At 32.7% G+C, this 27,760-nt stretch overlaps 1 protein-coding gene across 2 annotated transcripts; it reads left to right on the top strand.

The window, feature by feature from the left end:
- Position 1: 1 nt before the first annotated feature.
- On the top strand, positions 2–8,688 carry LOC143237983 (chromatin modification-related protein MEAF6-like). 2 transcript variants are annotated; one of them, XM_076477819.1, is made up of 7 exons: positions 2–144; positions 1,134–1,249; positions 3,140–3,227; positions 5,039–5,072; positions 6,000–6,243; positions 6,573–6,601; positions 7,445–8,688. In XM_076477819.1, exons 1-7 carry the CDS (start codon positions 52–54, stop codon positions 7,447–7,449), a joined length of 609 nt encoding a protein of 202 aa, XP_076333934.1. In that variant the 5' UTR covers positions 2–51; the 3' UTR covers positions 7,450–8,688. The 2 variants fall into 2 exon arrangements, with proteins under 2 accessions (XP_076333934.1, XP_076333933.1); XM_076477818.1 differs by lacking the exon at positions 6,573–6,601.
- Positions 8,689–27,760: the final 19,072 nt, after the last annotated feature.

Here is a 27,760-nt window from a genome sequence, read left to right as displayed (position 1 = left end):
TATTATCTTCTCTTATTCTTATGCAAGAGTGATATTTGTTTTTATATAATCATGAAAATGGCGGCGAAAACTTCAAGTTCAACGTCTATTGTAGATACTCGAGCAGAGCTTGCAGAACTTGTGAAGAGAAGAGCTGAAATTGCAGTGTGTGATAGTTCAACAAATTACTTTCAAATGATATTTTAGGTTTAACATTATAAAAAATGATTTAAACAATTTATTACTTTGTAAACTTAGAATTTACTTTAATTATCGTTAAGCCTAACAGTAACACGTTGTGTACGGATTATGTTACTCTTAGGGTTAGGCTTTAGAATTTGTTAGAGTAGTATTTACTGTTATTATTTGTATTAGGAACTTAAAAAAGAGTGCTAAGGCATTTAACACTAATCAACTAAGCTGGACCTGCTTGTAGGCTTAGAATATGTTTCTTTTAATTTAAAACAGTAAATATTATGTTAAACTTATCAAGATATATATCAAAAGAAATGCTAATAAAATGATGTAATGTGTATTTTGTAGTAAACAATGATATAATTATATTTAATGATCTTAGTATTTTTATTGATCATATTTTGGTCTTAAGATTTATTAGTATTAATTCAATGAATAGTAATTTGGATAGTTGAAAATCAAATGTTGGAACAAATTTAATAACTAAACTAATCATACTGAAAAATGTGTTCAAATTGGAATGTGAAACATTATTTAAACATGAAATTGACAGCATAAATTAGACAACACTGGTAAAATTAAGGAAAATGTGTTCATATACTATTCCAAACATATAGAAGTTGTAGTAAATATAGATGCATTTTAAGTTGTTATGGTAACATTAATAGAACAAACTCCAAAATGAATATGCAAAATCACTTTAAGAGTAAGAAATATGTAAAAGTCTACAGGAAACAAAACACATGTACGAAGGCTTACTGTATTGACAACATATGGAAAACATCATCTTTTAGTGGCTTCTCATAACATAATATAAAATAAGCTACTGATTGATTAGTTTAATGGTACCAGATTAAGGCATTGTAGATTATTAAGAGACTTTATAAAATTATTACATCATATTTTTTTATATTTAATGGTGAGTATGGTTGATAAGGGATGTATTTTTTGTTTCCTAGGAGACATTGGCTAATCTTGAGAGACAAATATATGCCTTTGAAGGAAGCTATTTGGAAGATACCCAACTCTATGGAAACATCATCAGGGGATGGGATAGATACTTAGCAACAAACAAGTAAAACATTCTTACCATTTATCATCAATTTCTGTCATAAGAATTCACTTAAAGATTTAAATGTGGAAAGTATATAGTAATAAAGGGTTGATTATTAATATATTTCATTTATTAGTACTCTACAGGATGGAAATTTCAAACCAGGATGTATTATTTTAATGTACATTTTTTTTTACCTGATTACAAAAATTATGATTTTTTGGTGAAAAAGAAATGAGAGGCCTTAGCAGTTTTTGGATGGGTAATGTGTTTGTTACTGAATTAGATCAATTTTAGAAAATTACACTCCTTAACAGTAACCCTAGTTAAAGGCAAATTAGAAAAAGACCAGGTCTCTTATTTTAGTGAATTGTATTTTGCATATGATGTTTGTGTAGTTAGTCATTTACCACAAGCAATTAATATTTGTATTGTTGCTTGATGAATAATTAACCTAAATGATATTACTAGAAAAACATATCTCTAATAATCAAGTTTATATTTTAAACTCCTACATTTCACTGCTTAAATCTCACAAGAATACTGCTAACAGTTTTGAATATGTAAATGAAAGTCAGTCACTTCTGGTTACTTTGGAATTTTGTGTAAAATGAGCCCAAAATTTAAAACTTACACTCTTAGCATTATTTAGGTAAGGTATTGTAGGTAGAAACTGTGCTGCTTGAATGTTTAAATAACTTGCATTGATTTTAGTAGGTAAGTCTGATATACATAAAAATTGCCAGGACATAAGCAGTATGATTTCATACTTTATGCTTTGTTGTATTTTACTGTTTTGTGTTTTCAGGGCATGATGCACATTTTTTTTTATTGTAATCATTGTGGGTCAAACTTACTGTGTTCACTTAATGATAATTTGTAACTGCTACCCTTTTATGTTGTATGGTTTCTCAGTAAGATGTTCAGCTATCATCTTTTGAAAAGTATTTTTGCACTTAATTCCAAATTATAAATATTTACAACAATTAAACTTGGAAAAGAGATAAAATTTTAATGCACTTTTGTGAATTTTTATTTAGGTTGTAGATTCTCAGTATAATGTTATAGTTGTGTGTACAACATTTATTAGAGTTCTTGTATTGGCTTGTAGTATAATCCAGAAATTAAAAATTTTAGTTTGTAGGTTTCTGTAGGTTTGTTGTTTCAAAACGAGACTGGTAACCATCTGTGTTAGTAAGTGAAAAAAATTGAGTTCATCTCATGAAAACAAATATTTTGTCAGAACATGCAAGTTACTTTAGTCACAACACCCACAGAATAACTGTAGAATCATTCATAAACAAGCTAATCCCAAATATCATGAAATAACAGTCTATAGATATCACTGAATGAAATCATCCATCCAGATTCATCTTTCATTAGGATATTATTCTTGTTTGATAGCAGCTACAGCCTAACACTAAATATTCAACTCAGCTACGAACTTGAATATTCACGCATGTTGTCCCTTTTACAAGTTTTATGGTCAACATTTTCATGGAGTATTTCAGTACCTGAAGCAATTGATAAATTTGTTTTTAAAGCAATTTCACTTCATTTTTTTCATAATATTTTGTAAAACTTTCACTTTTGCTATTTCAGATATTCTCAAGGAGAACTTTGCATTTTTGTAATACTACTTCAGTATTAGGGTATCCAATTTTAGATTAATACAAGAAGTAAAAAGATACATAGAATATAAGTTATAAAGGACAAATAAGATTAACCTTTTTGATTTTATTGTGCTGCTTTTTAAGATTTACTTGAGCTGTAGAGGTGAAAAATGACTTATTTTCTTGTCATATCAGTTTCATTTTGTCATTACATAAAATAAATCAAATCTTTTAAATATAATTTCTGTTTTTTTCAATCTGTTGTTTAACTGAGATCTTTTCATATTTTTACTTGCAGAAACACTAATAGCAAAGCAGATAAAAGAAACAGAAAATTCAAAGAAGCTGAACGTTTGTTTTCTAAATCATCAATAACATCTATGGCAGTAAGACATCTTTGCAATTACCTTAAGTTATTAACACAGGGAATAGCTAAAGTAATAAATGTTTTAATGTCTTGTGCATGTTGTTTTCAAGTATAGACATGGTTTCAATACATACTTACCAGATTTGTAAACTATGATTCAATGTTCTAATATAAGGTCTTTAACTCTGCTAAGGCATGATTTACTGTACCTTGTCACAAGGTGTTAGTGACTTGCATTCAAAATTTTATTAAATTACTTTTTATTTATGCTACACCAAGTTAGTATAGCATAAAATCATAGCTTATAATACATATTTTAATAACATTATAAGTTTTAACTTCTTGATTTTATATAAAAAGAAATCCTCAATTTCCCTAGTGTTAGAAATTTGACATATTTTTTCCAGACATACCCTCTTATCTGTTGTATTCACCATCCCATGAGTAAGTAAGAAAATTAATGCAAGATACTATAAAATCATTTTGTTCAGACAAAGCACAATTTTTATTGTCTTCTATTTAGCTTGGTTACAGAACTAACAAATAAAAAATGAGACCCCTCTTGTTTCACCCACCTGTCATGTTCTTTCTTTCAGGATTTGTTAATAGTTCTTTCTTATGTTTAATTCTGTATTGTATGACCAATAGAAAGCCAAGGTCTTAATCTATCGAATGATGTATTTTTGAACAAAGAGTTAGTTTGTTTTTTTTAATACAAGCTTTGTTCCCACAGGAAAGATAATGACTAGCATGGATGAATTTGTAATAGTTCTTGTTGCATAGCTAGAAAGCAAGAAACATTCTTATGGTTGGGAAAAATTGTATGCACTTTGCCTATTAGTATACAGAAAGTAGGATTAAGTGTCATCAACAGAAATAAGGATCTCTTTAGGTTAGATTGGGTAAAATAAACAATAATAAAAATGTTTTACAAGGCATTCATGTGAGCAGCATGTGGGTGATGTAATTTAATAGCATAACATGAGCTCTACATTCCCCAAGTGATTTACAGCCTATAACTGCATGTGTAATAGTTAGACATGATTCAAAGGGCAATAAAACAATAACATGTAAATATAAATTAATGTCTACTGTTACAAGTTTAAAGTTACTTAGATCAAGGAATATAGTTTCATATAATTTAAAGTCATTCTAAAAAGAATAAAGGGTAATTTAGATTTATTTCAGTTTTTATGGTTATGAGGTCAGTAAATTGATCAATTTTGTGTAGAATTTGCTGCAAACAAACATTTTAAATGTATTTAGGAGATTTTAGAGATTATGCAAATAAAATCCTTGATTTTTTAGCTGAAAAAATATTTTTAATCGTAACACGGAAAGTACTTTACCCATGGATTGTTCTAACATACACTCAGTATATTCACAGACAAATCTTATTTTAGGTTATTAAATATACTTCAATAAAAATATGATTTTTTAAATGTGAAAGACTTAATTTTTCCTGAAAGTCTGCCAATGTTTGTAAAGACATATATACTACATTAAAAATTAGTAGTATCAAAACTATGAAGAATTTAAACAAGCATAAAGAGGTTATGTGGTCAGCCAAATTGACCAAGTTTGCATTGAAAGAGTGAATGATATTGTTTCTAACAAAACTCACCCCTTTTTGGTCTTTATTAAAGCTTTAAAATATACAAATATATTCAGTTTACATTAAAATCTACATCATTTGAGGTATTTTATCAGTTAGATTAAGTTTGATTGTTTTGTACTTGTGCAAAATAGGATGAAACTTTAGTATTTAGTTACATATTGTATGTCACTTTGTAGATATTTGTTGTGAAAAAAATTGCTTAATTTTTTCAGGCAGTCAGTGGAATCATTGAAAAAGAAGACAAAGGTATGTAGCACTTTACTTTTATATTTAAAATACAGTTTTATGTAATTTTTAGGATCACATCCAGGATAATTTTTCTCAATTATAATATGTTGTACATAATTTTTGTCAAAATATTTTTAGATGACAAATACACTTCTATAACTAATAAGTTTATAAGTTACTTTTACTCTTCTGTTGAGGATTTGCAGACACATGAACACAATCATGTGATGCATGTTTGTATGTTATTTTTGATGTCATGCTAGAGTATAGTACCTTGGTATACCTCATGTGAGATAAACTTGGCAGAGTTGAAAGTGTAATAAATTGTATCAGATACTTTGTCACTGGTATTATCTGAAGATATTAAGGATCTACAGAAAGAATGTCAACAGTGACACGTGTGGTAGCTGGAGTTAGCAGGCTTGCAGAGCAAACCATACAAATTGCCAGATGAATTATTTTCAAAAATTGTCACCAGAATTTATACCTTGTGTCTTTTTTCATTGCTTTGTGTATGAAATTAGCCATATTTTTCACTGCTCATCTCTTTTTGGGGTGACTTGATGTGAGAAAACACAATAGGAATATTGTCAGGGGAGAGTGGGGGATCGCTTTTGGTACCTGTAAATTTAATCAACAGAATTGTATTGGCAACCTGTCTGAGACTAGTTATGTACAGTGAAAACACATTTTTAATTGATAGTTTTATGGTATTATCTTAATTTTATGAAGTTATGTTTCTTAGAAAACATGCAGCCATAGAAAGTTTATTAGAATAAGCTTGAAGAACTGCTTATTCACGCATTCGTTTGTTGGTATTTATATAATAAAACAGATGCACTTTACTAAAATACATCACATTAATATTGATTAATCAATCTTGAAACAAGGTTAATTTTATCCCTTAGTATTTGTTATCTGAGATGAAAGTTTTATATTCTGTAGAGCGAGGAAGTGAAACAGAGTCACAGAATGCTAACAGTGGAAGTGAGGATGTTGAAAAAACACAGACATCAACTGTGACAACTAATGCTGTGAAAACAAACACATCAAGCAGTAGCAGTTCAAGTAGCTCTAGTTCCTCAGCAATTAATGAAAGCCAAACTCCCACAGGGAACCTCCCGTCTAAAATTCCCAAAATGAGCACAGCTCAAAAAATGAAGAAGACTTCAAAGAAAGCAAGACAGAAGTGAGTAAATATTGATATTATATGTACTTATTTTTAAAATAAAAATATTTCACATACAAGATAAATAACTAATTCTGTGATTTGTTTCAGCTTTATCTGACTATAGACATGTTATTCGTTTTAAATGTTTGTAATGTACAAAAGAGTTAAAGCAAACATGTTGTTGAAGTTTAACTGTTATAATACAGAAAAAATCATTCTGAAGTGTCTGAAAATTTCTACATGGTCTTTGCAAATGTGTAATAAGTGTTTTGATTTTTTCCAATATTGTTACATTCTACATTATAGTAATATATGTGTTGTAACAACTCATTTTGTGTTGTACACAGGGTTGAAGGAAAGTTGAAGAAAGGCAGAGGTAAAAGTTTTAATTTCCTACTTTCAAAAGAACTTGTTTAAATAAATTCTTAATCTTTCTCTGCTTGTGTGACATGACAGTTGTTTGTTTCAACTTGCCAGCTTTTTTTTTCACACACATCTGTGATGTCTTGAGTTTAACATAAATTACTCATTGTAGCATATATATTACCAAGGCATAGCCTTCAGTCTTCTTTGTTTACAGAGATGTAAACCAGAAAGTGAAATCCACTTGCCATGTCCTTCTATCCTGTAGTCTTTTACACAAATTGCCAGTAATTCTCTCAATTACTTTATTTATAATCTATAGAAAGACAAAATTTTAATTTATTGAATGAGTTAAAAATGATACCTTGCTTTTATTAGTGGTGTAAAGTTATTTTGCCAATTAATTCAGAGCTGCTGTTGCCAAGTTCAGTTTCGAGCAACTAAGGGAATTATTTAGAAAGCTAGTTAAATTATAATAGTTATATGACATTGTTTGCTTTATGTGTGTTGCTATGATTTATTTTGAGAACATATAAAATAAGAAAGTGCGAGTGTAAAACATATACATAACTAATACTTGATCAAACTTTATAGGTACAGAATTGATACTGACTAAAACAATTGTATGTTATGTCTCAGTTATAACAACTATGGTTTCACTAGTGAAGGCATTGTTTGGCATAGTGAGACCATAATGATAATAAATGAAATGTTTGGTCTTGGTTTATCCTCAGTTCTATTATAAATATATTAAATTAGTAATGTTAGTGTATAATTGTTGAAAAATTTTAAATTAGCTGTAAACTAAAGTTCCTAGTTATTGTTTTAGCTCAAAGCCTCATTTGTCTATTCACAGGATAAGGGAAAATATATTGAAGTCCACTTCCCATTTCTCAGTGGTTTGGTCTACTGGTTTATCAGTTGCAGCAGACATAAGGTCGTAACAACCTTGAGTGGATTACAGAACATAACATTTTCTAGATGTGCCATTGTGATTTCCATGCTTCCAAACACATTTTGAGTATGTTTAGTTGTCAACAGTTTTTGCTGCTGCTTTGAAATTACAGAATAACCAAAGTTTTTTACTTGTAGAAACTGATTTCCAAAGCAATCGATTAATGTTAAATTGACTAATGTAAAAGCATTGTTATGTAACATATGAGTTCAATTTGTTAGGCTAGCTAGAGTTAGGACTAAGAGAATTGAACTAATCTTAAAAGAAAAACAAGGAAGAAAAGTTTAAGTCTGAAATTTACCTAGTAAGTTCAAATGTTATGCGAAAATGTATGTTATTATCCAAGACACATTCTGTTTGACTAAAGTATCTACATAACTTTATTACATATTAACATTAGGCATAATATTCACTTGTACAAAGTCTCTAACTACAGTATACACATAGCTTTATTAACTATAACATAAAACATTATGTTCACTTGTACAAAATTATTTACGTACTCTTTAATTTAGTGCTTTTGTTCAAATTGGTGATAAAAATTTCACTTAAATTAAGAAGAGCAAACTTAGCCATAAGAAAGGATAAAGTATTCAATTCACAAAATGAGCTAAATGAATCATTTAACTCCCCACTCTTTTGATCATTATACTTTTATTATCTGTGTCTAAAGATAAGAATATATTTGTCTGACTCATTGAAGTTTACTAAATAAATCTTGCTATTGCTTCTTGAAGTAATGCACTTATAAAAGTGAGACAAGTGGAATAGTTTTGTAATATTCACACTTGTTTCAAGTTGGATGTGCTTAGTCCACATATACTTACCTTGTTTTGATTTGCAGTTTAATTCACAGAAACAAAATGGTTATCATTTTATTCTTTTGTATCTAGAAACTCAAATTTAACACAGTTGAGATTCATTTTGTGTTTTCATTCCCATTTGTGATTCCACAAGACGTTTATACTTGATTTATTTTCCCAACAAATGTTATTTCATCCTCCAACACTTAGTAACACATTTAAATGAAATTTAAATTTACAGTATGGTTCACTTGTATATTATATGTATGTATTGTTGTATCATAATCACCACAGTTCTCACTATGTATTTTCACTGAATAGCATTAAAAAATTGTTACATTATTTGTTTGTCTGTAAATTAATTAGGTGAAATAGTTTTTATCATGCGTATTTATATCATGAATAATTTCTAACATTGATACATCCATTATTAGCTGTAAATTTATGCATTTCTCTTACAAAATGTATACATTTGATCTTTATACAAACAAAGAATTATAGAAATACTATCATGCTGTCCTTTCAGTTTGATAAAGTGTATGTTAAAAAGTTCATGTCAGCTCTTGATATACAAAATGTTAGAAAGACTAAAATATTTTTAGTTTAATTATTAATTTCTTTGTGATTATAATTTTATTTAATCTCTCCATACTATAATTGTAGGAAATATTGAAAATAATTCTGTTTTTGAGACCGTGCTACTTATTCTTAAAATCACTTTTTGGTTTGTTTAAGTGTTAATTATTGCAGCATAGAGTTGTTCTGTAATCTTGTGTAATCTGTCTGTATTTCATTATTACATTATTTTCAGTGTAACAATTCTTTTTATTATTTTAACACTGTATTAGTGATTTATTTTTGTAAGCAAAGAGTTGTGATTACTTCATCACATGATTAGCCTCCATCATTAAGTTTTCTCTTGAAGAAAGAGTTTTTTTAAGTAATTTAGTACGTTATCAGTTATAAATCATAATTCTCTTGTTTACTGATAAAAAGTTTAATTTCAGCACAGTATCTGTCTTTACTCATAAATATGCCTGTTGTTAGGCAGTGCTTTAATTATTTTAATACGGCACCAGTCTTTTGTCTTAAATATCCATTTTGAAGGTAATATATTTTAATTATTATAACTGTATCGCTCTATAATCATACGTAATCTTAAATAACTATCCTTTATGTAGATAGATAAATTTAATTATTTTAATGGCATCATTATTCAATCTTAAATATCCCCTTTGTAGTAAAGTATAATAATTATTTTAATACAGCATCAGTCTTTATAAGCTTAAATATCCTTTTCTTAGGTAAAATACTTTATTTAAACTCCATAATAGAGTTTGAGTTTTTGTAACCTTTTGGTAGGTAAAATAATCTTTTATCCAATTCATTACAGGATTAGTCTAGATTTTGGTTGTCAGATGAAACCAAATAAGAAAATGTGTAGAACTTTTAGTGAAACTTTAATTACAGAAATATATATTAAAACACTTCATACATTTATACTATATATGTGACAATTTCTCAATATATGCAATATTTGAAAAGTGTGGCACTAAACTTGCATGTGTTTCACAATTGTATCATCTAGAAAATTACTCTTCAGTGCAATTCTAAAAATCGTACTACACATTTTATGAGCCCTGTCGTGAGAAGGCACAGCTGTTTCATAGCAGTTTCTATAGTCTATCTGCATTGGAATGACCTTAATTTGTTATTTTAAAATTCAGTTATTTGAAGATAATTTTAACATTGATTATTGTTTTCATGTAACTATAGCCCCCAGTAGCTCAGCTGTTAGTTTGAAGGGTTGTAATAATAAAAACTTAGTTTTAATACCTGTGGTGCACACATTGTGTAGCTTTGTGCTTAACTATAAACAAACATAGAGAGGAGATTGAGGACACACTTCAGACAGTTTTTCTAATCACAAGATAGCCTTGGGAAAATATTCTCCTGGCCAACTGTACCATGAAATGATCACTATATGCACCACACCATTAAGAATTGCCAACCCACTGCTCACAGAATCAGCACAAGTGTCAGGAGAGCAGTTATAGTGAGTGACAGTCAACAGAGGTTGATGAATAGATTTATTTCTGATTTGGATTTATTGAGGTTAAGGTTAATAAAACTTGTTCAGAATTGCAGCTGATTTCATTATTTCTTTACATTTTTGTCAAGATCATCAAAATTGGAAATTGATGCTGTTGGTCATGCACACTCTTCAAAGATAAGCCAAAGTATTATATTTTTATGTTTAGATCCAGAGTTGAGTGGTGCATTTTGTTACCAGTTCAGTTAAAGCATCACCTAAATATTATTGTGTGTATAAATCTGTTTGAGTTAGTAAGGTAGAAATTTATTTCTTAGTAATGTTTTAACATGGTTTTCTACCCAGTTGACAACTGTTTGTAGGTGAAAGCAAGTCGAACTTTCTCCTGATGTAGGATAATATCTGCTGTCATACTTTCAGGAATGCAACAAGCTATCTTAAACAGAAAATAAATAAACATCATGGGTTAAACAGCAGAATGTCTTGGTATGAAACTTTGAGATCACTTTTGATGATATGCACTTCTGTGCTTTAATTCACTGTTCAATGTTAAAGACTTCACTTTATACAAATTGAGGAATGAGGCAAAATCCCTTAAAAATTACCTGTGAACTAAACAAAATATGCCCCATAGGTGAAGATAAATTTATCAAAACTAGGAAACCTATAATTATTAGTGCATATTTTTCTTTGTTGTCAAATCAATCTTTTACACACTGGATTCAGTCAGACCTTCATTTTTAATTTGAAGGTATTTAATTTTCTCTGGTTTGTAACTAGTTGTGCATTGTCAATAAATTTGCGTTGCAGACGGTATTCAGCTCAAACATGGTGCATCTAACATGTACTCTAATTTCAGCTCTCTGTTTTTATTAAGTATTTAGTAGACAAAATTAGATTTGGATATATTTTGCCTTTATTACTTTAGTTTTAGGTTTTTATTATTCATTTGAAAAGTGATGCCAACAGTATCAGAATGTTAAAAAAATGTGTTAATTGTCCAAATTTTAACTTTCTTGTAATTAAGATGATTATTATTGTGGGATGCCTTTAAAAATGTCACACAAACTTAGACAAAGGTCATAATTAGTAGAGTAACAGTTATACATGTAAGTTATGTTTCTGTACTAAAAGTTTTATAAAGTGCTCTGAAAGTAAATTTGTTTCTATTTATATGTACTATTCATCATTGCAATATAAGACATCCAGAGTAATTTGGAACCATAATTTGAACATTCAGTATTATTCTAGCTTTAAGTATATCATGACATTATCAGTCATGGAAACTTCTAGATTTATGGTTTATTATGGAAAGGTAATTCACATTTATTTCTATGTATGTTCATTATCCTGCTGAAATTCAAAGCAGGGTGAAATAGATTTGATTACTGTTTCTATTGTTTGTTTTTTATTGTTGGACAGGAATATTGTAAAACATTTCATTTTTCATAATACCATAAATACCATATCCTGCACTTTTCTTGCTTACATCACACAAAATTTTGTTTCTAAAAAAAACTTGTCAGCCACTGTAATATAGCACATGTTCCATTCTTCTAGTATTTATGATCCTTTGTTAAGATTAAATACTTGGTTGATTACGTGTGAAAAATGAAGTATCTGGCTTATTTTTTATGAGGACATCTTTTCAGTATATAAAGCAGGAATTTATGCTGATTTCTTAGTCTACATCTAATACATTTCTAATTTTCCTACATTTCAGATTCACCAACAATTTTAACTTTTATATATATTTTCTTTGGTACATGGTAAATCCATGTGAGATCATGTACTAATTCAACCATATGTTTTACTTTCTGTTGTATGATTTAGTAAAACATGCTATTTACTGTTTCATGGAATAGTTGTATTTTTTTTTCATTTTGTGTGCATATGATAGTTGTATGACTGTCAACTAAAGCAGAAATGCTACAGATACCAATGATCCAACTTTGTAATGACTTGCATTAATAGCAAATTTAGATCATGATAACTTTTGGCACTTGCAACCAGTTTTATATTTCATATGGAAAGAGACAACATTTAGAGTTAAAATGCATGTTATTGTTTTAGTCTACTACTTTTAACCTACTGATTACATTTTTAATGTATATTGCAAGGTCCACAACCTTTTTCTGATTGATTTAGATCTGTAAAAATACAGTGTGCTGTGTTTCACTCAAATACAATTGGTTTTATTTTTAATGAACTGGACAAAATTATTTCCACTACACCAATAAGCAGTTATTCTAGTGATTCTTTTCTTGAAAATAAGCTGTTTTTATTCAACTTCTCACTTTGCCTTGCTAATTCTGTCTATAATAAATAATGAAACCTATCTTCCTAAATCTGAACTCTCATTCAGTGAAGATCCACCACTTGGACCATCCAAAACTGTGGAATACTGCAGATTGCATTGATGAAAAACAGAATTTTCATATTTAATTAGATGAGAGTTTGTGTTTTAGATTCCTCCAGGGTTGTTTCTATTAATTTCTTGAAACTAGTGGAAAAGATTGTAAAACTCATGGCAGAGAGATAAAATGATTCGAGGATGAGATTAAAGGATTGGTGAATGACTCTAAGAAGTCCTTTGAATCTGGAAAATTCTACATTACTGTGCTAACTATTCACACTTTTTATTCATGGATATAACTGAATTATGATCTTGTCCAGACAACATTATTGATAATGTCATTTGCTTTCATGTGAACCTGTTGATCATGATGATGGTAAAGTTGACAAGAAGATATGGCTGAGTAAGACTTTGCAGCAAGCCATGTAGAACGTAATTCTGGTTTAGCCTCTTAATGGCATAGAGTGGTTACTATCATGGTACTATTTCTATGGCAACATGTAACTCAAGGAAAATTGAGGGGGTGTTAAACATTTAAGAAAACTGCCTAATTTGTTACTGGCTCTGTGAGTTATTTATACCAAATGAATTTGATTTTAAATGGTTGCCCTAATTTCAGACAATAGGAAGTAGCAAAGTGAAATGAATTATGCATACATCTTTCAAAGGTTCAGTAAAGTAAGACTTAGAATCTCTTCCTTTTGAAATGTTATTATGTTGCTGCTTGAAATGCTAGGACTAAAAACTAAATGATCTGGCATCTGCTGCTTATTTTGAATGGTGGAAGTAGATCATTACTTCTACTTACTAGAGAATTAAACCATCTACGAAAACAAATTTAAGATTTATTAATTTGGTGACTATGAAAAGTACATATGCCAATGAGCTATTCTGATTGCATTGTGGAGCATCCTTCACTGTGGCAGGACCTGTTTGAGATAGTATTCTGGTTGATACGTTCATGGAATGACTTCGTATTGAGTACATGTGAGGCCACAAAGGAAGCATCACCTAAACAGAAGTTATATAGTAGTTTAGTTCAGAGTGAATGTTTGCCAAAAGAGTACTAGAAATATCTTGCATCTACTGTTCCAGTTCAGTTAAGGTAAGAGAGTGGGCATTTAGATCCATGGACAGAGCTGATAAGAGATGCATTATATAAGTATGGGCAGCTTGGTCACTAATATAGACTGCCTTCTTTGTACCTGTAAGGATGCCCACTAAATGGACCAAATGTAAGCAACAATCCTAAAATATAACAGGTTTAACATGCTATGAGATTTACTAATTTAAGCTGAATCTGCTACGAGAAAAGACACCTCTCTTTTCTTTTGTAGTTACTTTATATCTTAAAGGATGACTTTTTATGTGCTCTTGAAAGTGGACGTGAGGTTTAGTTCATAGTTGATGCAGAAGTAGCTGGAACTACTTATTCTAATTTTCTATTGATCAATGCCATGTAAACACTTCCAATATGATATTTACCTCCTTTCACAAGATTAATTATTCTCGTTCAGTGCTTCCATTCATATCCAAAGTTTTTTCACACATGCCACAAGTCTCACGCTTCCCTCTGTTGGAATTGGAAGATTCCAACATGTCTCTCTTGTAAATCATCTCGCATCACTTTCTAACCAATAAGAGCATGACATGTTCACGTGACGCATGTTGCTCATTCTACACACCTCTACCTAATTATAGTTTCTAATGTAGGCATCGTTTGAGTTCGGACGTGCTCTTTTGTTTGTTTATTATGACATGTTTGACTTTTCTCACGAACAGGTTATTTTTTAACTTCATTTGATTTTTTCAACCAGTTTTCATATTAATATTTCTCAGTTAATTCCAGTTACTTCATTCGAGTTTGGTTAAAACTTTCTGTGCAATGCATTCTGAAGTTAGCCTCACCACTTAAGGAGTTACAATAGCAACTTGTATTTTCTTGGGCCCCAGGTGCAAGTAACCTGACGATGGATTTATCTATTTTTAAAGTTCTGGAAATCAAACGTTACATGGTCCAACTTTTCCCAAAACTTTGCCAAAGTTTCTAATGTAACTGCTGGAGGTAACTACAAGGAGGTACAGCATTTTGCAGGACCTGCACTCCTCTTGGTTACATGGTCATTTACCCGTTTTTATAAAGAACCTTTTACCGGACAGGCGATTCCGTGTAGGTTGAACACCTTTCTATTCTTTCACACAGGAACTTGATAGTGTCCCAAATATTATTGAGCCTTAGTTGACATCAGTCCATCAACATTACATTTTTAAAAATGTTGTAGCCCGTTTGTTTCCTTGGAACCTCTTATATCTTCAATTCTTATTTCTTACCCTTTGGTTTCTGCTTTCCCAGTTTCTCTCCTTCTTTTGCGAGACCCTATGATTTATTAGCGTCTTTCAGGAGCAGTTTGGGTATTTTTTTGTGGTGGACATTTGTACCAATTCCACATACCTCAAGGGAATTTTATTCCCACGTTTTTCATGATCCCTAAGGAAACTAAGGTTTAGCAGTCTATAATCGATTTTTCGCCTCAACTACTTGATTTCACTATCTTCATTCACTATGGAGTCTTATCTCACCCTTAGAAGTGCGTTTTCTTTGGGATTGTGAACGACATCTCAGCATGTCTCCAAAGTTTACCTACATATGCAGCTATCATCTCAGTCTCTTCTTCATCTTTGGTTTGTTCATCTTGGAGTGCTTTATTAATTTTGAGTTCTTTGGCACTTTACATATTTTGACAAATTGTTCAGGTTATTGCACGGCCTTTCTGTGTTCTGGTGTTGCAATTTCACTATTACATGAAGAGCTGGCTTAATTTAGCTTTTCCTAACAGAAATCAGCTAATTCTGCTTATAAGCTACATTTTATGGCAGCTCAGGTGGGCTGGGGTTTCAAATTAGAGAAGTTTTTCTTAGACCCATTCAATATCTTGTCCATTTGCGGTCCCATTCCAACATGAATATCAGTCGCGTACCATCTTATTTATAACTTAGTTGAATGGAACTTTTGCTTCTCCATACCCTCTCGACTCCGTCACTTGCTGCTCATGTGTTTTTATTATTTTGACGTAACTGGTTCCTCTTGGTCATGCTCACATTAAATTTCTTCAATGGATACTTCACAAAATATAAAACCATAATAGGGATCCTCTTTCCACCCTTAATTTCTTTCCTCTTTCCATAAAAAAGTATCTGCATTGGTGGCTAGACGGTCCATACGTCAGTTCGTGTGCTGCATCCTTTCACATGTCTAGGTCTACATCTTTTCATACACACACCCATCTGGAAACGAAGAATATGTGTCGATTCCTGGGGAACTTTGGGGCATTGACTTGTGGATTTAAGTGATTTGCATACCAATGTTTTCAGATTTCTGTCTGTACGCTGAGCCTCAAGTCATGTTTTTCCTCTCACCTAACAATGTATGTAATTCCTTTTAACGTTTCAATTGTTGTGGCACATATTTTCCACCTATGGGAAACCTGGTTGAAAGATGTTTGTTCCTGGATGTTAGGTTTCTTATTCCAGAACCAAGCACATCACATTTTATTATTGCTTGTCATGTGCAGGTTGCTTTTGTTTACGAGTGGCAGTTTCTGGATCAGTAGATCAGAGATAATCCTCGTGTGAAACCCAGGAATCAGTGTAGGTCTTAATGCTCGTTTCTTGGGTTATAGGTGAAGACAGTATGATCCTCATCCTACCATTCAGTACCACGATAAGAGGTTTTGGATGTAGCTGAATTACCAAGTATGATACACCATGGTGTAGTCACTTGCACATTCTGTAATTGAACAAAGAGTATATTTGGTCAGAAGTGGTGCAATTCCACTCTTCTGATCTTCGAAGTTGAGTCTCTCATTTAAGGGGTATTCTTCCAATACTTCTTTCATTCCCTCACTCTTGTCCCTCCTCCTCATCAATGTGAGAATCTTGCATTGGTAAACACCTATCGGAAGTACCTCCTTAGTATAGAAAAATTATATATTCTGTTAATAAACGTAGATTTTTATCCTTATTATTGTCAATGAGTTACCAGTGATTGGAGAATTTGACTGAATTACTGTTGGTGCAATCACAAAGAATACAAAATTGCTAATTTTGTGGGTCTTGGTTCAAGCAATAGTATGTTACACTTAGATGTTTTATAGAAGTTATTGCCAGTATAACCTAAATTTACCAGGAAAACTACATTTCTAATACAATAAAATGTTGACCATAATACACCTAAACATGATAGACTGTACCAGTGCATATAGACAATTATAATGCATAATATTGACACTATCTCAGGTTGCACCACTAGTGAAGTTTGTAGTGGAAGCAATACTTGAGAATTAAAACAAAAAATACTACGTTGTGTTTGCTCAGACTGTTCTCTCTTAAATCAATATATATTTTCTGGCTACCTAATAGAATGAAAGAAGTTGCTAATGTATTTATAAATCAACTGGCGAGGAAGAAGAAACGTCACCCATCATGATTTGAATCATATATAGAGAGAAAGGTGTATCCTATAAAGCAACCACTATACAGAATTTTTTGATGCACTAGGTATATAGCTAGCACTCACATAAATTAAATGGAATTATTCAATCTACGTATTATTAATTGTTGCTGAGGGTTTGTGTTGATTTTGCAGGTGAATGAAATAACTCGAATTATTCTATTTTTGTTACCAAGTATAAACCAATACCTAGATGTGTTAGAAGGTTCTCTTTGGTTCAGTTCACTAGATCTTGCTTTTGGTTACTGGAAGGTTAAGCTAAACAACAAAAGCAAATTAAGGGCTGCTTTCAGCGTGTGCAGGATTTATACAAGTTTTTGTCTTACTAATTGATACTTTTAAGTCTAATGGAACTCTTACTACATAATTTCGCGCTAAAGTTGAAAACTTTTGAGCATGTTATTTAAATATCTGAGATAAAGTGTTCTCAAAACTATGTCAGAGAAATATTTTTCACATATAAATGGAGTTTACCAGGAATATTATGAGAACAGTTGGAGTGTATCCTGTTCACATTAAAATAAAAGTCTACAAATAAGAATGAATTCTGAAGCTTTCTTCATATTAAAGACAATTTGTGACTAACTTATCTGCTGTAACAATGTCACTTTCTACACTTAACAGAAATAGGTTGAATCACATTTTAAATGGATTATGGAAACATTCTGTTCACTAAGTATGATTTTGATGTGCTATATTCGTTTATCATAGGTGTTTTGTTATTTCCAAACAGAAGAGACAGTGACAGCAGAATTAGTGCAATGCTGATGCAAATGAAATATGGTCTATAGTAAGTTATAGAATATATGAGGCAAATTCTAACATCTTCTGAATACTGCCCACAGTTATTTCTCAATGACGTTTACAACTGTTTGTATGATAAAGTACTGAACTACAGTGGTAGATAACGAAGCACTTAACTGTCTTATGATCTTTAATTAATCAAAATATTTGAATGCACTGAATAATGACGTGAAACGTCAATCACAAAAGCAGCATAGAAAAGTGGGAGGATTTTCTAACTGTCAGGTTAGAGCTTGCTCATTTGTAGTATACAAGTCTTGGGCATAATATTGCTGTGAAATCTAAAGGCTCAGTAATGGCAAACTATACAAGAGTTGAAGAGACGCCGATCTTGGAAATCAAAAACTACAAGAAAACTATATTTTATATCTTATTAACATAATCTTAGCAACTCTCCTTGATTAATAACTTATGATAACAAACCTAAACAAATAAATAAAATGACCACGAACTCTACAGTACGTTTTATTTGCTCAGGGTTTTAGTTTTATGTCTTCCTAAGGAACGTGCAGAAGCTCATAACACACATCATCATGTTTGATCAATGCTGCTGGACTGATTAGTAGGGCAAGTTGAAGTTACACTAAAGTGAATTGTCATTTATAGTCATGGCCCGGTGGTTAGGCGCTCGACTCGCTATCTGAGTTTCGCGGGTTCTAATCCTTGACACATCAAACATGCTCACCCTTTCAACCGTGGGGGTTTTATAATGAGATGGTCAATTCCACATTTCATTGGTAAAAGAGTATCTCAAGATCTCACGGTGAGTGGTGATGACTAGCTGCTTTCCTTTTGGTCTTACGCTGCTAAATTAGGGACGACTGGCGCAGATAACTTTCATATCGCTTTGCGCGAAATTCAAAACAAACGAATAATTTATAGTCATAAATTTAACGAGGCTGAAACTGCACAGGATTCTTTTGACACGTCTTGATATCAAAGAGAATAGGTGAAATGATGTAAGAACGTAAATGTCAGTTAAACACTTTCCAAGGGTGTTGGCAGTGTTCTGTAAGTAAAACACGTCTTAAAATTGGTTAAGATGTGTAGTTCTCATTTACCTTTAGAATCTGATAATAAATTTCGTTGAAACTGGTTGTGGAAGATATGTTACAAGTTAATTTAATTCAAAATTCTTTTTGGCTTTTATAAATAATGAAATATATTTGTATGTATTACCTACATGAAAGGATTTATATGTTATTGTGTACTTACCGTTTTTTGTTTAGTTTAACTGTTACTTTATTCAGCAGGATTTGGTCAAGAAGGCTATCGGTGTTTCATGGGATATCTGTATTTAATCCTACAGCATCTGTGTATGTGGGTATACAACATTTGTGTATGTGGGTATACATTTTTTCTCTTGTTATAGATATTTCTGCAGCTAAAGAGAACAATGAAGCCCAGCGTTTTGTGAAAGAAACAATATTCTAGTAAGACTAAGTAACAATTACTCATTCTTTATGTTCTCGGAATTTAATTGTTTTAAGCCTACGATTTATAACTTTACTATCCTACAGTTGTTACTAGTGTGATGTAGAAACTATTTAACATGTTTTTTACTAATTTACATATATTAATATGTTCATAAGTGTTTATGTTTAAAATTTTTGAATGGAAAGTATTTTTATGGAGTGTTTTCTGTTATTGAAATATCTCCTTTTCTTTATTCAGTAAATCTGTCGCTTTAATTTGAAGTTAAAAAGAAATACTTGTCAGATGTAAAAAATAAGTAATAACGTTATATAATTTTTGTTTGTTATTTATGAGGACAGCAACGCTACTACATGTATGAAAAGAAACATTACCATAGCCGCCTATATATACTCTTCAAAAAAAAAAACGCAAAAGGTAAAATATGAGACAAATTGTTAACAAGTTTATTCCGGGTAGTTTTGTATGACATGTGTGAAACTTTGCATATTCACTGCTGAACATCCAAAGTCTGCAAAGGCGAAGTCCACGCTTACTAGGTGAAGTTTAACGTCACTCAACGTCAATAACGAGTATGCTCCCCGTGAGCATCAATAACTGCTTGGCATCTCCTGCCCATGGAAGCGATGAGATGACGAATCACATCCTGTGGAATGGCTGTCCACTCAACCTGCAAAGCTGCTGCAAGCTGAGGTAGAGTCTGCGGTTGAGGTTGTCGCCGTCGCAGACGTCGGTCCAACTCGTCCCAAAGATGTTCGATGGGGTTTAAATCTGGTGATCTGGAGGGCCAGGGAAGAACGTTGATGTTGTGGTGTCTCAAGAAGACAGTGGTGAGTCGGGCTGTGTGAGGACGGGCGTTGTCATGTCGTTGAGCCGTAAGATTACCTCCAATGTGCAAAAGGTCTGTTCTGGCATTGTAGGCGATGGCAACCCACATCATGACGCTGCCACCACCAAATCTGTCAACATCCTGCACACAGTTTGCTGCAAAACGTTCACCTCGGTGACGGTAAACACGGGTCCTTCCATCCTGCCTACGAAGCATAAAACGTGATTCATCGCTGAGCCAAACATGCCTCCATCGTCGATGAGGCCATACCCGATGTGCCCGAGTCCACTGCAGCCGTGCTTGACGATGTTGCTGGGTGAGGATGACGCCTCTGACTGGACATCGAGGTCGGATTCCTGCATCTCGTAGACGGTTGCGTACGGTCTGATCGGAAATCCTACGCAGCCCTGGTATGGTTGAAGCAGTAGACGTTGCAGTGGTAATTCTATCCCGAAGGTGACGTAACCGGATGTTGCGATCTTGTGCGGGCGTGGTCACACGAGGTCTGCCAGATCGTGGACGGTCACGAGTTGATCCATGTTGTTGGTGACAATTCCATAGCCTTGTGATGGTGCTTGGGTGGACATTCGCAGCTCTGGCAACATCTGATCGAGATTCTCCTGCTTCCATGCGACCAATGGCGTTGTTGCGTTGTGGTTCAGTCTGGTTCAGTCCGCGTAACTGTATTGCGCGTCGATGGCTTAACACTGAGTTATGGAAACCGAGAACCCGTCACTTTTATAGGGATTTTGCACATGTTGCACTTGCAGAACATGCAGATCTCTCAAACAAATTTATTGGACACGCATGCGTTTTGGCGAAAAATCCGATGTTTTCCTCCGTTTTCAAAGTGCACAACTTTTATTGTCATTTTGGTCTGACAATCAGTGCCTTAACACGTGTAACATCACATACTCTGAGCTTGTAACGTTATTACATATATTTCTCTTTAAAATAACAGAAATATCCCTTTTGCGTTTTTGGTTTTGAAGAGTATATATCAAATTATGCCAATATTCTGTCACCCGTTCGATGGAATATCATAGCACTAATTTGAGCAAATTATTATATAATATATCCATTTAACAGTTAACAACCAATAAAACCAATTATTCAGCCTGACTGTGTAACGTTAATCAACCTCACACCAAATACAAATAACCAAAAGTTAACTAAATAGATAAAGGGAATCTACAAATACACATTTATCTGGTGAAAATTTCAAGAACCAAGCGTAGAATGTCCAGAGATATTTTGTTTATTTCAGTAAGTTCCCTTTTAGAGTAGACTATTTATATATAAAGCTCTCTATATCTATATATATATTGCAATAGTGGCTACTTTTATATGACCCGGCATGGCCAGGTGTGTTAAGGCGTGCGACTCGTGACCCTCAGAGATTACGTCTTTTCAGCCGTGGGTACGTTATAATGTGACGGTTAGTCCCACTATTCGTTAGTAAAATAGTAGCCTAAGAGTTGGCGGTAGGTTGTGATGACTAGCTGCCTTCCCTCTAGTCTTACACTACTAAATTTGGGACGGCTAACAAAATTCTTTGCGCGAAATTCTGAAACAAAGAAATTCTAAAAAACAAGCTATTTTTATGTTTTACTTGATCATTAATGACGCTGGTTTAGATACGGTTTTCTAATGTGTAAATAAAATGTTATTTTACTTGTTTACTTTTCCTTGCGTTTCCTTTGCTGTCTGTGTTTGATTTATTCCTGAATCTGCAGATAAATGTACCTAAATATTACAGTTATTCGTGTAATTAAGCAAGAGTATGATATTCTACATTACATTTGCTGCATTAGTTCAGTAATTATTTCACGACAGTAATGTTTGCGCAAAGTGTGGATCCTTTAACGTGTTAGGTTCATTAGCAAATGTCTTACAATATTCTTTCTGCTATTATACCTTAGAGTTTAAATATTTTTATATCTTGAATGACATTATGCGAATTGATAATGATTTACTTCTTTTGTGAGAAAATCCATCTATATTTCATTGCTGCTCTCCTAAATCGTGTTGCATAGTATAAGTTTACTCTTGCAATCTAGTTATCTGATATGTAATTATCCTCTCAAGCCTTTAAGCTCATCAACTAGTTTACTAGTGTAAGGTCTACTCTTGTGATGAATTCTTGTCCGCATATTTAGTTTTAAAATGTTTTACTGAGACAAATTATAACAATTCTTTCTTCTTTCTATAGTAATTTTAATCGGTGCTCCTGTACATATAACAATCGTAATTAATCCTTTAGGCCTGGCATGGCCTAGCGCGTAAGGCGTGCGACTCGTAATTCGCGGGTTCGCGCCCGCGTCGCGCTAAACATGCTCGTCCTCCAAGTCGTGGGGGTGTATAATGTGACGGTCAATTCCACTATTCGTTGGTAAAAGAGTAGCCCAAGAGTTGGCGGTGGGTGGTGATGACTAGCTACCTTCCCTCTAGTCTTATACTGCTAAATTAGGGACGGCTAGCACGGATAGCACTCGAGTAGCTTTGTGCGAAATTCCCAAACAAACAAAAATTAATCCTTTTGTCTCTTCACGTAACTTTTCTACTAAAGAATTTTAGATCGCTTTTTAAGAAAACTGTGGGTCAACACAATAAACGAAACCAAATAAATCATAAATAATCTCTATTATTTTAAAATACCGCAAAGACGACTGATGCAAGTGGATGAATTGACAAGTGATGTATCTGACTGAAGTGTTCAAGAGTCGATAGATTATTAGCAGAATTGAGTTTCCTGTTGTTTATTAAGATAAAATAAACTGGATCTAGAAAATGTCAAAAGACACGGTGGACTGGCAGGCTTATAATGGTACACAAAGACGACATCACGAGTATCTTTTTCACTCACAGTCGCGATTATTTTCTCTCTCTAAAAATATTATACACATCATCATTTGGCGCCTCAAGCACAGCCAATCAGACTCCACATGTGCTGTTATCTTCAACACTCTACACACACTGGTATCTTCACTATATCAAACAAATTCCAAAAAACAAACAAACGAGTTTTTATATCACGGTAGAACAATATAGACTGCATGACAGCAAACATTTTGTTCCTCTTTTAGTGACCTTTCCAAAGTGTGAACTGTCAGATGCTAACGTCACAAGATTTTGGTGTCATATTATAGAAATATTATTAAAATAATTCTCTAGCAATATTTCTGAAAATTATACATATGCATCATGTTCGTTTGTACCAAGTCGTGCTGTCTCTTGGCGAAACCTATCAATTTTGGTATTAGTGTTAGTATTTATTTATAAGCAAAAGCGTCTCGATTTAACCCCTTTATCTACAGTTTTCTGGTTTATCCATTTATTTGTGTCTAAATATGTACAGGTGTGCTTATAAAGAGTTTAATACAATATTTTAAAATAGTTTTGAACACTGAAATTATCAAGTCTCATGCCAATATGGCTGAATAGAGGCGCAGTTGTATGACACGTAACAGAACATTTTCACATCGTTTAGTATCATGTAGGTAAGTATGATGCCATTGAAAACAATTGCTTTTGGCGAAAGCATGTAACAGCTTCTACAGACGCAAGATATTCGTATTTTTAGATCATAAAAAGTGTGTTTAATTTATGGTTTTGAGCTTTCAAGACGTGGACATGTCTTGTATTTAATGACTGATGAACAAAGGAATATGAATGAGCTTCAGGAAGAAGCTTCAGAAAGAGACATGAAAGACGATCTTGAGACATACTAAATAACATGCGATGTCTTTTAACTGGTGTGAAGTCAAAACACAAAGGTCAGACAACATAATCAAAAAGGATCTTTGTCTGAAAAAGTGACACGAGTCGCGTGTATATATAAGCTAGTTCAACAATATAACTTAACAGTGAAGTTGGTGTTCATGCTATTCCATTCGGAATTGTAGCTCCGGCACGGCCAGGTGGGTTGAGGCGTTCGACTCGTTATGTGAAGGTCGCGGGTTTGAATCTTCGTCGCACCAAACATGCTCGTCTTTTCAGCCGTGGGAGTGTTATAATGTGACGGTGAATCCTACTATTCGATGGTAAAAGAGTAGCCCAAGAGTTGGCGTTGGGTGGTGATGACTAGCTGTCTTCCCTCTATTCTTACACTGTTAAATTAGGGACGGCTAACGCAGATAGCTCTTGTGTAGCTTTGCGCGAAATTCAAAAACAGACAAAACCATACGGAATTGTATCGGTCAAATTGGAGTACTTACAAATTTGTGTAAGATTGGAAATTTGAAATGAGCTCTGGAAGTCTATCGTTCTTATGCACAAGATGAGTTGTGAAAAGTCACTGAGGAACTGGAAGCCTTTGGATGAAAATTGGTGCTATGAAACTACACTGCAGAGCTGTTATCAACATGTACATTCATCACACAGAGCATGGTTTTTCAAACGTGCTCCGCGGAGTCGGCCATAGTCAATGGGGCTCCGCGAGGAAATTTTAGAATGTTAATATTTTTTTCTAAAACTGTAAAACTGAATCAGAATACGCTGTACAAAAAAAGTAAAAAAATATCCTTTATATAACACGTTTATTACGTGTTGGATCTTTTAATATTCTATCGTCCCTAACGCCAGACCATTTTATTTAGGTTAGGAGAAGTTCTCGGGGTAAAAATGTTAAAACAACCTCAATTAACTTCGACAGTGGTACCACTGGTTGCTAGTAGACAGATATGACATTATCTCAAGGTCGAATGCGTCACTTTTTATCCGAATGCCATTTTGAACTTGCATACAAATTAAGGGACAAATGCTTGATACAGAAAGTGGCTTATCTTTCGGACGTATTTGCCTATCTAAGTGAAGTGAATTCTACAATGCAGGGTACCTGTGTAACGTACTCCAAAGCACAGGGTAAAATAGAAATGCTTCAACGTAAGCTGAAACTTTGGAGTGAATGCATACTTATGGAAGAACTTGATTGCTTCAAAAATCTCAGTTGTTTTTGTAATTATGAATGAAATTTCCTTAGGTAAAGATGCAAAAGTTTCAGTCTTGTAGCACGTATCTGATCCGTGTACAACTACTGGGGAGTACTTCTATCTTCATTTAGAAAAATTACTGTGGATTCAAAATCCCTTTGTTGTCTCTGCAAGTATCAACGATTTGCCTTTGAAAGAGAAAGAACAGCTTATAGAAATTTCAACTGATTACATCCTAAAAACAAAATTTCAGAAGAAAGTAATTACAGAAATTTGGATTCAAATGGCCATGGAATACCCTGAAATAAGTAACAAAGCTTTGAAAATTTTGATACGTTTTCCAACAACACATTTTTGTGAGCAAACAATTTCACTGTATATAGCTAAAAAGACCAAATTTAGAAACAAGCTAAATATTGAAGATGATCTGTGTTTACAGGTGACAACCATAACTCCAAATATTGAACTACTTTGTGAACAAAAGCAAGCCCATCCGATCTACTAATAAATAAATAAGTGCACTGTACTTTTACTGATATGAATTTTGCAAGCAGAAGTTTGTAAACAAGTAAATATAAGTAAAGTCTTTTCTTTAAATATATATTCTAAAAGCTTAAAGTGAACTTTATCTGGTGCCAGTGACCAACTGTTTCTATTTTTATTATTAAGGTTCCGGAATGTGTTTTCTTTCTGATGTGAAGCTCCGCAGGTCTAAAAAGTTTGGAAGCCTCTGACAAAGAGCATGGCCGCACGTTGTGACGTAAGTTCTTTAACTAAGTGGTAAGGTTTCAGAATCGTTTTGATATAATATATACCACTTTTACATAAATCTATATTCGTGTCACTCAGTTCTATATGCTGGTGTAATCTGTTTATTTATTTGCTGATGTTTTTGTTTGTAGGTACATTTATATGTTTATTCTACACTGTACCCCAGTAGGACAGCAGAAAGTCTTCGGTTCAACGTTAAAATCGAGGGTTCGATTACTCTCTGTGATCACAGGAGATAACATGATATAGCTTTGTTATAAGAAAATACACACACTCATTTTATATTACTTCCGCCTATTAGAGTAACTTCTTCATCAATTTTTTTATATTACTGTTTGGATGTGCATATGTAATTTCCTGTCAAAACTCTTTGAAGATGTAACTTCATCCTTTTATTAACATAAACCACTTGTTTGTTTCTATGTTAATTTATCTACTACCGTTTATTTAGTGTCTCCTTCTCTCATTATTGTTGCCGAATTATTTATTCGTTCGTCTGCTACTTGTATACGGATTTACAACGCTAAAATCAGGGGTTCGATTCCCCTCGGTGGGATGAGCAGATAGCCCTTTGTGGCTTTGCTATAAGAAACACACACACACACACACACGCTACTTGTATATATGTTTGAATTCCTTCTTGTTTAATTTTTTGTCTGTTCGTAACGTGTGTGCGTTTCTTTTTTTTATAGCAAAGCCACATCATGGCTATCTGCTGAGCTCTACCCCATTCCCCAGGTGAGTCGAACCTCTGATTTTAGCGTTGTAAATCCGTAGACATACGACTGTACTATAGGGGGACTGTTCGTAATATCCTTGGAGACAAATTTTGTCTTTTCTTTCTCGCTATGGATCATTACTGTCTTAATTATTTTGCTTAAGGTTTTAAGTAAATGCTCTCGTAAATTTTTTTTTTATGAATGTAAATATACATTTAGTTTTTTGTATTGATACGTAAAATATATGAATATATAAATCTATTTTGATACAAAATCGTTATCAGGGTTAATGTATGGTAAACATATAGTTTGTTCTAGTTGCAAACTTTATTCTGCAATGATAGACAGTAACACAGAAATGTGTGATACTTTACTAGTCTTTACTTATATATATTGAAGATAACACATCTGTTTTAATCTGCACGGTAGTGGTAGGTAAAGATAAGCTCAATGGGGGACAGGCAGTTTAGTTTTCAGATGTTTTGTATAGTTTCGAAAATAAATACACTGATTATCTGCTCTTACGATTTATTTATGGTAATCAACTTGAACAAGTATTATTACTTTGAGGGCTCTCCAGTTGCACAGCAGTATGTCTGCGGACTTTGATAGATAACCTTGATGGGCAGAGCACAGATGGCCCATTGTGTAGCTTTGTGATTAATTACAAACAAATAATTACACTGAAGTGTGTTTTATAAACTAAGGAGTTTTGTTAAATATTACATTAGTATATTTTGAAGTTCTTTTCACAAGTGTTTCAATAATCGTGTTAAATATTTGATTGTACATACATATGTAAAAGCTATTTTATGTCGGGTTATGATAAAACACAAGGTTGCTATATATATCAAATAGAGCTTTGTTAGAAACTGTTATTCATGATGTGTAATTTAACCCAAAAGACCACTTATTTATAAACTAGGAATTTTTCGTAAATAGTATCATGGTGTATCTTGAAGTATTTCAATATGTGTGTTTGAGATTTTGCTTACATATACTAAAGA

The sequence above is a fragment of the Tachypleus tridentatus genome, chromosome 13, assembly GCF_004210375.1.
Source record: "Tachypleus tridentatus isolate NWPU-2018 chromosome 13, ASM421037v1, whole genome shotgun sequence".
Taxonomy (NCBI): Eukaryota; Metazoa; Arthropoda; class Merostomata; order Xiphosura; family Limulidae; genus Tachypleus; species Tachypleus tridentatus.
This window is presented reverse-complemented; position numbering and strand designations above follow the sequence as displayed.